We start from the raw sequence: 13,336 nt of genomic DNA on the forward strand, positions 1-13,336 counted from the left end.
GCCGCTCTGAACATTGGTGTACAGGTGTCTGTTCGTGTCACTGCTCTCAGTTCTTCTGGCTATATACTCAGAAGTGGTATTGCAGGGTCATGTGGCAACTCTGTATTAAGCTTTTTTAGGAATTTCCAAACAGTCCTCCACAGTGGCTATACCGTTCTCCATTCCCACCAACAGTGAATAAGTGTTCCTATCTCCCCACATCCTCTCCAGCACTTGTGGTTCTCTGTCTTTTTAATAGTGTCCATTCTAATGGGTGTGAAGTGATATCTCAAGTGCACTTTTGATTTGCATTTCCTTAATCATTAGTCATGTTGAGCATTTTTTCATGTCTTTTGCCATTTGTATTTCTTTGGATAAATGTCTGTTCAGGTCTTTTGCCCATTTTTTAATTGGATTGTTTGTCTTTTTTATTGTTGAGTTGTAACATCTCTATATATATCCTAGATATTAAACCCTTATCCAGCATGTGATTTCCAAGTATTTTCTCCCATTGATTTGGCTGCATTCTCACGCTCTTTCCAATGTCTTGAGAGGTGCAAAAGTATTTAATTTTGAGGAGGTCCCATTTATCTTTTTGTTGTTGTTGTGCATGCTTTAGGTATAAGGTCCAAGGAATCACTACCTACCACAGGGCCTTTAAGATGTTTCCCTACATTTTCTTCTAGTAGTTTGTGGTTCTGGCTTTTATATTTAGGGCTGTGATCCATTTTGAAATGATTATTGTATAGGGGTAGTCGTTTTTCTACTGGTTCTTTAGGTTTTTCTAGATATTGTAGAGTCATAATTTGCAAGCAGAAGTGGTTTTGACTCTTCTTTTTCATCACGTCAGTAGTGCGACTCAGTTTGAGTCCCCGCCTACAGCTAGCCTACATCTGTGGGCAAAGAAGGAATAGGGTAGAATGGATGGGGCTATATAATCAAAGACTGAAGTAAATACATGAAGAAGGAGACTACAGAAGCAGATACGCTGGGAGAGAGAGTGCTCCATAGACACAGCTTCAGGGAGAGTGACAAGCCTTATCCCAGCCTACAGCTGAGATTGGAAGATGCTGGGACCTCCTACCTTAAGAGGGAAGAGGAAGGCTGAACCCTCACAGGCATCGCCCACCATCTTGCATCAACACACGGTAACAGAATTTGGGTGCGAAAGTACCTCTTATGGTACTTTGAGTTGGACTCTTTAGGGCCTGGTAACTGTAAGCGTCCACCCCAAATAAATACCCTTTATAAAAGCCAACAGATTTCTGGTCCTTCGCATCAGCCGCCCTTTGGCTGACTAATAAGAGTCAGAGTGGAGGTAATGACATCCATGTCTTTTCCTTACTTTAGTGAAACAGCTTCTTGTGTTTTCCCATGAAGTAAGACCCAACATTTTCTTTATCCCTCACTTATTGAGATTCTACCATATGCCTAGCATTGTGCTTTGAAGTATAACAGGTCGATAAGTTATGATTCCTGATTTTAAGAGCTTAACAGCCTAGTAGGGGAGATAGTTAGGTAAACCAGTCATGACAGACACTTTAATTGGAGAATCATAGTTTGTGCTGAGAAAACAGAGGAGAAATATTGTGGCCAGTCTGAAGAGGAGGATGGACCTTGACCCCAAATTTGGTTTGGATGTTGAGACTGATGATGATATATACCTATCAAGATGGCATGAGATGGTTTATTACTTACGTAATGAAGCTTTCTGGGGAGATTAGGGTACCTCCCAAGTAGGCCCAAAAATTGCCTGCCTGAGAGAACAAGGAGACTGGCCTGGAGTTTTTATTGTGGTTAGGAGGTTGAGCTGGGCGAGGGTTCCAGTGTGTGTGGTTTGAATTTTTGCCAGTGCCAAAGGAAGGAGCACCTGGGCTTGCTTATTAGCTTACCAGATGTGGGGCGGAAGGGGAAGAGGGAGGGGTAAGGCTTTAAAAGCTGTCAGCAGTCAAACATCAAAAATGGACTTAGACTCTTTAATTACAAGGAGTCTTTTGGCCCAGTAAACTCCAGCTACATAAGGCACTGATGGCAGGTGGGCTGCCAGGGCACAATTGAACTTGTTAATTGTTGGCTTCCCTTTGGGCTCCACCTAACTTTGACCCGTTTTGGTACAATGGTTTCTCCCTGCTGTCTCAAGGCCAGGCCAGCATTTCTTCTGGCTGTGGGTTTGGGCCTAGTATACTTTGAAGAAAGGAGATCAAGGGGGAGGGGGCCGGGGGGAGAAGAATGAGAGGAAGGGAAAATGTCTTCATCCATAAAGCCGCTGGTAAGTTGGCTTTTAAGCCATTTCTGACAAACGTTTTAGCAAGTGCCTATGTTGATGGCCAAGTGCCATATGTCACCATTATTTCCAGGGTGCTTCTGGGGAGAAGGCTTGTTGGTTTACAGGGCACTTTGCATGTCTTTCTTAATATTATAACCAGATGAAGATGAGTCTCCTTTAGGATCCATCATTCTCCATTGTTTTAAGACCAATTAAAAGACTTGTGATTGTCACTGAAAGACTATTGACTCTATCAATTTAGAATAAAGCTTAGGGTTTTGATTTGACTTTTCGTCAGGTCAGGATTAAGACTTTTGGGCCATGAAACTGTGTTGAGAGCTCTAAGTATCAAAAATGCAATTTCACTAAGGATTGGATTTAACATTTCAGGAGCAGTTGTGCCTTGCCACTGTATAACATGGGAAATGGAATGATTACCTGATTTCAGTTGATATAGGTAAATTTAAAATGAATAAAGGAAGGAGCAAGAAGTTTCTGGCTTAGTTTTGTCAAAGAGCCACCAAGAGTCCTTATATCTCACAAAAAACTTTCCCAAGGTATCTGTTGTATCTCTATTCAGTGGAATTGAGTTAATTTTTAAATTTTTGCTCTGTTTTTTACCATGACTTTTTTATTACTTTTCACCCTTTCATTATAAATGCCTAACAGATTTTTTACTTTAATACTGTTGAATATTGTCTTGAACTATTAGTAAACTTTTTTTGAAGTCTTAGTAAAATTTTAAAGATTTTCGTAAAAACAAAGCAGGAGTCAGTGTATATCATCTACACCTGTCATGATGAATATTATGTCATTTTTCTTTTAAAAACCCTATTCTCATTTAAATTTGCTTTTAAAAGCTGTTCATTTGTTACTTTGGTCACATGTTTCACAGTTGCTTTGATGAATAAATGTTTTATTTGCAATTATATGGTAGGAATTGCTGAATGAAAAAAATGGTGATTCATTTGTATATAAATAAAATGCCCTGGATAAGTAATTAATGGTTTATTTAAACAATGGTTCTTGACAGGTTCTGTGGCTAAGAATTTCTTCACCAAATCAAAGCTTTCCATTCCAGAACTCTCCTATATATGGTAAGTATAATCTACCCTTTAGTTCCTACCTTTGATTTTTTAAAAAAGCCTTATCTTTTGAATGTTTTAAGAGACTCAGAGTGAATAGAAGTCAGATTTTTGTTCCTGTGCAGATTAATTATTATAGGAAAAGCACAGTGAACAGTGCCTGGCACATACTAAGTATGTGAGTGTTAGCTGTTATTTTAAAAGCAATTTACTACTTATTGTCATTTAGAACCCTTTTCAGTCTCAGCCCTAGTGGGCATATCAGAATTTCCATCTTGTGTATTTCATTTTCAGAATTTTTCTTTTACTAGTTGTGATGCAGTAACCGAGGAGACCTTGAAAAAGCTATCTTTTATGAGATTTTATAAGGCTAGGTGAACAGAGAAGTCCCGGAAAGGTTTGGAATTAAATTAAAGTAGGTTATTCTAGGTGCTGCTGAGCTCTGTAAGTTTTGACTTATGTTTGTCAGCAGGGCCCTGATTCCAACTTGGAGCTGGGGCGTCCACGGCACCTTGCCACTGAACCCATAGCACCTCTGGCTCCAGAAGGATTGTGAGGGGATGGCACAGATGGCTGTGTTTGTGTTTATAAAAAATGGTCAGTGCCTCTGTAAAGCCTCAGTTATGAATGGGCTAGTTCTTCTCCAGGACTGGGTGGGAGACTGCACTGCTATAAATATGTAATTAAAACATTGGGATATTTATGTAAAGCTTTTTTTTTTCACGAGAACTTTAAAAATCATGACAGAATTGAAAATTGCTTGTTTTGTTTTGTATGTATTATTGGAAAATGATTTCCTGTGATGCTTGCACTTGCCAGTGTGGGATTCTGAGCTGGATTTAGGTTCTTCAGCAATATCCTCTGGCTTATAATTTATTTATTTTTACAGCAAGCTTTGTACGTGATTTTTTTTTTTTAAAAGATTTATTTATTTATTTAATTTCCCCCCCTCCCCTGGTTGTCTGTTCTCGGTGTCTATTTGCTGTGTCTTGTTTCTTTGTCCGCTTCTGTTGTCATCAGCGGCACGGGAAGTGTGGGCGGCGCCATTCCTGGGCAGGCTGCTCTTTCTTTTCACGCTGGGCGGCTTTCCTCACGGGCGCACTCCTTGCGCGTGGGGCTCCCGCACGCGGGGGACACCCTTGCGCGGCACGGCACTCCTTGCGCGCATCAGCACTGCGCATGGCCAGCTCCACACGGGTCAAGGAGGCCCGGGGTTTGAACCGCGGACCTCCCATATGGTAGACGGACGCCCTAACCGCTGGGCCAAAGTCCGTTTCCCTGTACGTGATTTTAAAGCTAGGAAAAAATACACAAATTGTCATTTTGAAAAGAAGACAATCTCTTTTGGCAGAATTCCTAGTCTGACCATGATCCACCAGAAGCTTCCTATCTTTTTGTTTCATTTTGTTTTTTGTTTAAGTTTATGTTTCCTTTCTTATTTCCTTTTCTTTTTCTTTTTTTATCGTGGGAAAATATATGTAATATAACTTTTACCATTTTAACCATTTTGAAATGTGTGACTCAGAGATATTAAATACATTCACAATGTTCTGTAACCATCACTGGTATTTTCAGAACTTTTTCATCACCCCCAAAAGAAACTCCATACCCATTAAGCAGTAACTCTCCAGTCTCCCTCCTCTCAGCCCCTGCTAACTTCTATTCTGCTCTTCTGTCTCTATGAATTTGCCTGACCTGGACATTTCATGTCCGTGGAATCTTCCAATGTGTGGCCTTGTGACTGGTGTCTTTGACTCAGCGTCATGTTTACAAGGTTCATCCGTGCCATTGCATGCATCTTCCTACCTTCTTGTTGAGACCTGTCTGTGAAAGCTAAATGGTATTATCTCCATCCAGTGTTTGAAGCAGTTCCCCAGCTTCTTATCCAGGGGAACGACTATTTTCAGGATTAGTACATTCTAAATATTGAGGAGGAGGAGGAGGAGGGAGTGGTGGTGAATGGTCATAGATATTTTTCTTTCAAGTAGTGACACCTTTCTAGTACAATTTTGGATAAGTTTTATCTCTATACTTGTCCAAACACAAGTGTACTTGTTTCTGTTACACCTGTGAAAGGTTGAGCTTATGGGGTCTTAGTTACTTTGGCAAACAGGTTTCTTTTATGCTGAGTAAATAGGTCTCTGCCTTTTAGTGTGAAATGAGTGAAGCTAAGATAAGCCTTTTCAAGTCTCTTCTTTTGTTCCTTTCTGTCTTATCTAGTTCCAGCCTTCCCGAGTTGCTAGTTTTATCCTAAAACATAATTCAGCAAGTAATTATTGAATTGCACTTGTATTTTCCCAGGAGGGCATTCTCAAGCAGAAAATAATTTGATACAAAAATTTGTATGACTCAAAAAGTCCAAGGTTTTTTTAAAGTGAAAAAAATGAAGCACGTATTTCTCTGCTCCCTGTCAGCTGTGCAATGGCTGGAAAAACTGTGCAATGGCTGGGCCCAGCCCTTCCTCTGATTGCTTGGAGCACCACGTACAGGGCTCTTCACAGCAGGCGGCCAGCAAGAGGCCTGTGTTCGCTGCCTGACTGTGAGCTAACTGTGCAGTCCTGAGCATTGCTTTTCTTTTTGTGCAGTAGTTTCTTGTCTTGTATACTCAGTGCTGTAACTCAGACCTACCAGAGAGCCTGAAGAATTCACAGTTTTATATTGATGAAATATTACTGAGGCTAATGCTATCAGCGTTTTTCTGCCCCCAAGCAGCCCCCTTAGATTTCAAATAGGTTTGTCCAGGAGGGTTTTGGAATCCTGCAGGGCCACCGCCAGAGAGCCAGGGAGCTGCGTGTGCATGTTTGAGGCTTACTTGTCCTCTAATCCCTGTCTTAGGTATTCATGACATCTGTTACGTTTAGGGAACTCAGTGATGCTGACTGCGATGGAGCTCTGACGCTGCCTGAGTTCTGTGCCGCCTTTCATCTCATCGTGGCCCGAAAGAACGGCTACCCACTGCCCGAGGGCCTGCCACCAACCCTGCAGCCAGAGTACCTGCAAGCAGGTGAGGCCCTGTGTAGGTCCTAAAACATAGGTGCTTTCTGTCTAGGCCTTATGAGAAGCTTCCGATTCTGAAAATCGTGTCTGGATACTTTGGGGAGTCTTTGTATCCTCAGTTATTTTTCTTTAATGAGTAGACTTTCTTTTCTTAGACTATGAGTAGTAGGGATGTTTTGGGTCAGTCTGAACCATCTGTTATTCCTATACTGGTGCCCTTTGCATGGATTTGGACCAAAGTCACTTACTCTTTCATGAAAATTGTGGACTAGGCAAGTACTGAGCCTCCTGGCTGATACCAGATGTAGAGGAACATCTTCTCGAAGAGCCAAGCACTGACTTGACATCTTTAGGCTCATCCCAGTGTGCCCCAAGTGGCCTCAGAGGATGAAACAGTATATAGAATTCTTATACCTTAATTTAAAAGTCAAATGACATACAGGAGAATGGACAAAGTGCTGTAGTCTCAATTGTATGGCTCAATGAATTTTTGCATATGGTTACATCCATATACTTGCCACTTATATAATGGTATAGAACATTTCAGCACACCAGAAGATTGGACTAGAACCTTTTTTGTCTTGCTTCTTACTAAACCAGTGTAGCAGTTTTATATATATTTTTTGAATTCCAAAAATAGATATTGGAAAAAAACCCAAAAAAAGATAATGGATTATGTTTGTGAACTGGTCTGCTCCTCTGGGCATATGAGATTGTATTGGATTCAGAGGTTTCACTTTTACTTCATTAACATGATTAAGGCTTTGATTGGGCCATTTCAGTAGGACATTGAGTCCTGGCCCCCCTGTTGCGGGGGATTCACAGAGAAAACAGCACAGCAGAAGAGTTAGTTGGAGTCTTTTGCTGCTGGAATCCCAGGAAGTAAACACACAGGAGAAGAACACAGAGGAATAGAGACAGCTCCATACAAACGGCAGAGGCCCCAGGAAGAGAGAGAGCCTGATAGTCTACAGCTGACTTTGTAGAGGGACTAGAGCAGCTAAGCCTGGAAAGAATTGAGCCCAGGGAGAGAGACAAAGCCTGAAGGAGCTGAGACCATGGAGCCTTAGGAGGAAGAGGAAGGCTGAACCCTAGCAGACGTCAGCAGCCATCTTGCTCCAACACGTGGCATCAGACTTTGGTGAGGGAAGTAATTTATGCTTTATGGCCTTGTGACTGTAAACTTCTGCCTGAAATAAATAGCCTTTATAAATGCCAACGGATTTCTGTTATTTTGCATCAGAACCCCTTTGGCTGACTAATACAGTTACCCCAAACCCCAGGTTTTGAACCCTTTGGATTGGAACGAGTCATAGTGAACCTAACATTTGTGTCAATTCCTTTGAAGGTTAGAAGAGGGAAGCAGACTTGCCCAATGGATAGGGCGTCCGCCTACCACATGGGAGGTCCGAGGTTCAAATCCTGGGCCTCCTTGACTCATGTGGAGCTGGCCCATGCACAGTGCTGATGCGCTCAAGGAGTGCCCTGCCACTCAGGGGTGTCCCCGCGTATGGGGAGCCCCATGCGCAAGGAGTGCGCCCCATAAGGAGAGCTGCCCAGCGTGAAAAAAAGTGCAGCCTGCCCAAGAATGGTGCTGCATACACAGAGCTGACACAACAAGAAGATGCAACAAAAAGAGACACAGATTCCCAGTGCCGCTGATAAGGATAGAAGCAGTCACAGAAGAATACACAGCAAATGGACACAGAGAGTAGACAACCGGGGGCGGGGAGGGGAGAGAAATAAATTTTAAAAAAAGAATAATTAAGAGTGTCCCTTGCTCTTTTCAAAGACCATGGACACTGGTCTGATTCCCATTCTTCAGAGAAGTATAGTGTCTGTTGAAATGGTCCAGAAACAGCTGGTTCTCACCTTTTAGGGAAGGTCACTAAAAAATGAGAGCTTAATCATGGGTGATTATTGGCAAAAGGAAGCAGGATCTAAAGAAACTGTGATTAGTTGTAATACAGTATAAGTTTTGTGGTTAGGTCTGGAAAAGGCCTTAGGTTATCTTTTCTTCATAAAGACACCAGATTCAAAGTAGAAGATGACCTGTCTTGGGGTCTCTGATTCCCTTAAATAAAAGTTCTGTAATTTTCTGTATTAGGGATTGTGGGGATGGAGACGTAGTATGTGGCATGTGCCATTGACAGGTTAACATGTTAGGGGAAGAGTAACCCACTCTGGGATCCTCCCTAAATGCTCCCATAAAATGTATGAAAGGGAGGATCTGGAGGGCAAAAGCAACTATTGATTTCAGGACATGGACTTTGCTGATAAATGCTGCTTTCTGCCTACAGAGACTATCGCCTTAGCTAGCTACCCTTCCTTAGGGGCTGGGGAAGCGCCTCATGGTTTCCCAGGAATTAACTTGCAAGTGGGCACCATGACAAACGGCTGTAATTTCTTTTTTTTTTTTTTTAAAGATTTTATTTATCCCCCCCCCCCCCCCCCCCCCGCATTGTCTGTTTGTTGTGTGGTGTTCTGCGCCTGCTTGTATTCTTGTCAGCAGCGCTGGGAATCTGTGTCTCTCTTTGTTGCATCATCTTTTTTTTTTTTTTTTAAGATTTATTTATTTATTTATCTCCCTTCCCCCCCCCACACCCCGGTTGTCTGTTCTCTGTGTCTATTTGCTGCGTTGTCTTTGTCCACTTCTGTTGTCAGTGGCACGGGAATCTGTGTTTCTTTTTGTTGCATCATCTTGCTGTGTCAGCTCTCCGTGTGTGCAGCGCCATTCCTGGGCAGGCTGCACTTTCTTTCACGCTGGGCGGCTCTCCTTATGGGTGCACTCCTTATACGTGGGGCTCCCCTACGCAGGGACACTCCTGTGTGGCACGGCACTCCTTGCACGCATCAGCACTGTGCATGGGCCAGCTGCACAGGGTCAAGGAGGCCTGGGGTTTGAACTGCGGACCTCCCATGTGGTGGGCAGACGCCCTAACCACTGGCCAAGTCCGCCGCCCCTGTTGCATCATCTTGCTGCATCAGCTCTCCGTGTGTGTGGCGCCACTCCTGGGCAAGCTGCACTTTTTTTGCGCGGCTCTCCTTACGGGGCACACTCCTTGCATGTGGGGCTCCCCAACATGGGGAGCACCTCTGTGTGGTAGGGCACTCCTTGCGCGCATCAGCACTGCGCATGGGCCAGCTTACCACACAGGTCAGGAGGCCCTGGGTTTGAACCTTGGACCTCCCATGTGGTAGGCAGATGCCCTATCCTTTGGGCCAAATTCGCTTCCCTACTCTAGGTTTTAACTCCAAGTGTTTATGGTTTGGATTTAGTTCATTAGTGAGACCATGCAATATTTGTCCTTTTGTGTGTAGCTTATTTCACTTAGCATGAAGTCTTCAAGATTCATCCATGTCATCATATGTGTCCCAATTTCATTTCTTCTTACTGCAGCATAATATTCCATCATATGTATATACTGAATTTTGTTTATTTGTTCATTGGTTGATGGACACCTGGGTTGTTTCCATGTTTTGGCTATTGTGAATAAAGCCGCTAGGAGCATAGCATGTGCAAATGTCTGTGTTATAGTTTTCATTTCTTCTGGATATATTTCTAGTAGAGGAATTGCTAGATCATATAGCAGTTCTATATTTAGCTTCCTGAGGAACCATCAAACTGTTTTCCACAGAGGCTGCACCATTTTACAATCCCACCAACAGTGAAGGAGTGTTCCTGTTTCTCCACATCCTTTCCAGCACTTATTTTTGTCTTTTTTTTTTTTTAATAATGGCCATTCTCTGTGGTGTTAGATGGTTTCTCATTGTTGTTTTGATTTGCATTTCCCTGATAGCTAGTGATATGGAACATTTTTTCATGTGCTTTTTGGCCATTCTTATTTTTCCTTTGGAAAAATGTCTTTTTAAATCTTTTGCCCATTTTTTAATTGGATTGTCTGCTCCTTTATTGTTGACTTGCATGATCTCTTTAATTAGAAGAGAAATCAAACCTTTATCAGATATGTGGTTTCCAAATATTTTCTCCCCTTGAGTGGGCTGCCTTTTCACCTTCTTGTTGAAGTCCTTTGAATCACCGACATGTTTAAATTTGAAGAGGTCCCATTTATCATGTTTTCTTTTGTTGCTTGTGCTTTCAGTGTAAAGTTTGAGAATGCACCACCTACCACCAGGTCTTGAAGATGTTTCCTTACATTTTCTTCTAGGAGCTTTATGATTCTTGCTTTTATATTTAGGTCTTTGATCCATTTTGAATTAATTTTTGTATAAGGTATGAAATAGGGGTCTTCTTTCTTTCTTTTGCCTATGGATATCCAGTTCTCCCAGCACCATTTGTTGAATAGACCGTTCTGTTCCACCTGGGTTGGTTTGATAGGCTTTTCAGAAATAACTTGGCCATAGATGTGAAGGTCTGTTTCTGAGCCATCTATTTGGTTCCATTGGTCTCTGTGTCTATCTTTATGCCAATGGCATGCTGGTTTTTGTTTTGTTTTGTTTTTTTAACCATTATAGCTAGGTAATATGATTTAAAGTCTGGAAGTGAGAGTCCTCCAACTTCATTTTTCATTTTTAAGATGTTTCTGGCTATTCAGGGCCCTTACCCTTCCAGATGAATTTGATAATTGTGTTTTCCATTTGTTTTAAAAATGCTGGTGGAATTTTTATTGGGATTGTATTGAATCTATATCATCAATTTGAGTAGAATTGACATCTTAATGATACTTAGTTTTCCAATCCATGAGCATGGAATGTTCTTCCAATTATTTAGGTCTTTTGAAATTTCTTTTAGCAATACGTTATAGTTTTCTGAATGCAAGTGCTTTACATCCTTGGTTAAGTTTATTCCTAAATATTTGATTCTTTTGGTTGCTATTGTAAATTGATTTTTTTTCTCTGAGTTCTCCTCAGATTGTGTATTACTAGTATGTAGAAACACCACTGATTTTTGCATATTGATCTTGTATCCTGACAGTCTACTGAAATCATTTAGTAGCTCTAGCAGGTTTGTTGTAGATTTGATCTTGTATCCTGACACTATTCAGAACATTTATTAGTTCTGGCAGCTTTGTTGTACATTCTTTGGGACTTTCTAGATATAGGATCATAGCATCTGCAAATAGTGAAAGTTTTACTTTTTCCTTTCTGGTTTGGATGCCTTTTATTTCTTTTTTTTGCCTGGTTGCTCTAGCTAGAACCTCTAACACTATATTGAACAACAGTGGTGACAGTGGGCATCGTTGTCTTGTCCCTGATCTCACAGGAAAGCTTTCAGTCTTTCACCGTTGAGTACAATGTTAGCTATGGGTCTGTCATATATGGTCTTTATCATGTTGAGAAACTTTCTTTCAGTTCCTATCTTTTGTAGTATTTTTATCAAGAAATGATGCTGTATTTCGTCAAATGCCTTTTCTGTGTCAATCAGTAGGATCTTGTGAGTTTTCTTTTTTGATTTATTAATGTGATGTATTATACTCATTGATATTCTTGTATTAAACCACCCTTGCATGCCTTGTATAAAACTCACTTGATCATGGTGATAAATCTTTTAATGTGTTGTTGGATTTGATTAGCAAGTATTTTGTTGAGGATTTTTGCATCTATATTCATTAGGGAAATAAGTCTGTAATTTTCTTTCATAATGTCTTTATCTGGCTTTTGTATTAGGGTGATATTGGCTTCATAGAATGAGTTTGGTAGCATTCCTTCTTGTTCAGTTTTTTTGGAAGAGCTTGAGTAAGATTCGTATTAAATCTTTTTTGAATACTTGGTAGATGTCAACTGTTAAACCATCTGGTCCTAGGCTTTTCATTTTGGGAAGTTGTTTGATGACTTTTTCAATCTCTTTATTGTGATTGATTTGCTGAGGTCTTCTGTTTCTTCTAGGGTCAGTATAGATTGTTTCTATGTTCCTAGGAATTTTTCCATTCCGTCGACATTGTCTAGTTTGTTGGCACACAGTTGTTTATAGTATCCTCTTATAATCTCTTTTAGTTTTGTGGGGTCAGTAGTAATGCCCCCATTTTCATTTTTTATTTTATTTATTTTCATCTTCTCTTTTTTTGTCAGTCTAGCTAAGGGTTCGACAATTTTGTTAAACCCAAAGAGTCAACTTTTGGTTTTGTTAATTTTCTCCATTGTTTTTTTCTCAATTTCATTTATTTCTGCTCTGATGTTTTTTATTTCATTCCTTCTACTTTCTTTGGGAATAGTTTGCTATTCTTTTTCTAGTTCCTCCGGCTATGTGGTTAGTTCATTGATTTTAGCTCTTTCTTCCTTTTAAATGTAAGCATTGAGGGCTATAAATTTTCCTCTCTTCATGGCCATCACTGCCTCCCATAGCTTCTGATATATTGTGTTCTTGTTTTCATTCATCTCAAGATATATATTGATTTCTCTCAAAGTTTCTTCTTTGGCTCACTAATTATTTAAAAGTATGTTTACTCTCCATGTATTTGTGAATTTTTCCTTTTTGTGCTTCCTGTTGATTTCCAACTTTATTCCATTATGATCAGAGAAAGTGCTTTGTATAATTTCTACCTTGTTAAATTTATTGAGATCTGCTTTGTGACCCAACATATGGTTCATCCTGGAGAAGGATCCTTGAGCACTTGAGAGGAATGTATGTCCTGCTGCTTGGGGGATGCAATGTTTTGTATATGTTTATTAGGTTTAGTTCATTTATCATATTATTCAATCTCTCTGATTCTTTATTGATCCTATGCCCAGATGTTCTATCTAGTGCTGACAGTGGTATATTGAAGTCTCCAACTATTATTGTAGAGATTACTATTTCTCCCTCCAGTTTTGCTAGTGTTTGCCTCATATAATTTGGGGCATCCTGGTTAGGTGCATCTACATTTATGATTGTTATTTTTTCCTGGAAGTTATTTTTTGTTATTGTTATTTTTTGCCCAGGAGGAAATAACAAAGGGAGGATATATAATGTCTTTTTTTGTCCCTTGTAGCAGTTGGATATTGTTTATGAATTCCAAAAATAGATATTAATGTTTTTAAATTGGTCTGTTCCTCTGGGTATACTAGATTT

The 13,336-nt window shown here is 40.5% G+C and overlaps 1 protein-coding gene across 13 annotated transcripts in view; it reads left to right on the forward strand.

The window, feature by feature from the left end:
• Window positions 1-13,336, forward strand: part of REPS2 (RALBP1 associated Eps domain containing 2) — a 323,649-nt gene that overhangs the window by 124,852 nt on the left and 185,461 nt on the right. For all 13 annotated transcript variants that reach the window (XM_058291435.1, XM_058291431.1, XM_058291430.1 and 10 more), the window contains 2 exons: window positions 3,279-3,342; window positions 6,192-6,334. In XM_058291435.1, the coding sequence (XP_058147418.1) occupies window positions 3,279-3,342; window positions 6,192-6,334 (207 nt within the window). The remainder of the gene's footprint in view (window positions 1-3,278; window positions 3,343-6,191; window positions 6,335-13,336) is intronic.

The sequence above is a fragment of the Dasypus novemcinctus genome, chromosome X, assembly GCF_030445035.2.
Source record: "Dasypus novemcinctus isolate mDasNov1 chromosome X, mDasNov1.1.hap2, whole genome shotgun sequence".
NCBI lineage: Eukaryota > Metazoa > Chordata > Mammalia > Cingulata > Dasypodidae > Dasypus > Dasypus novemcinctus.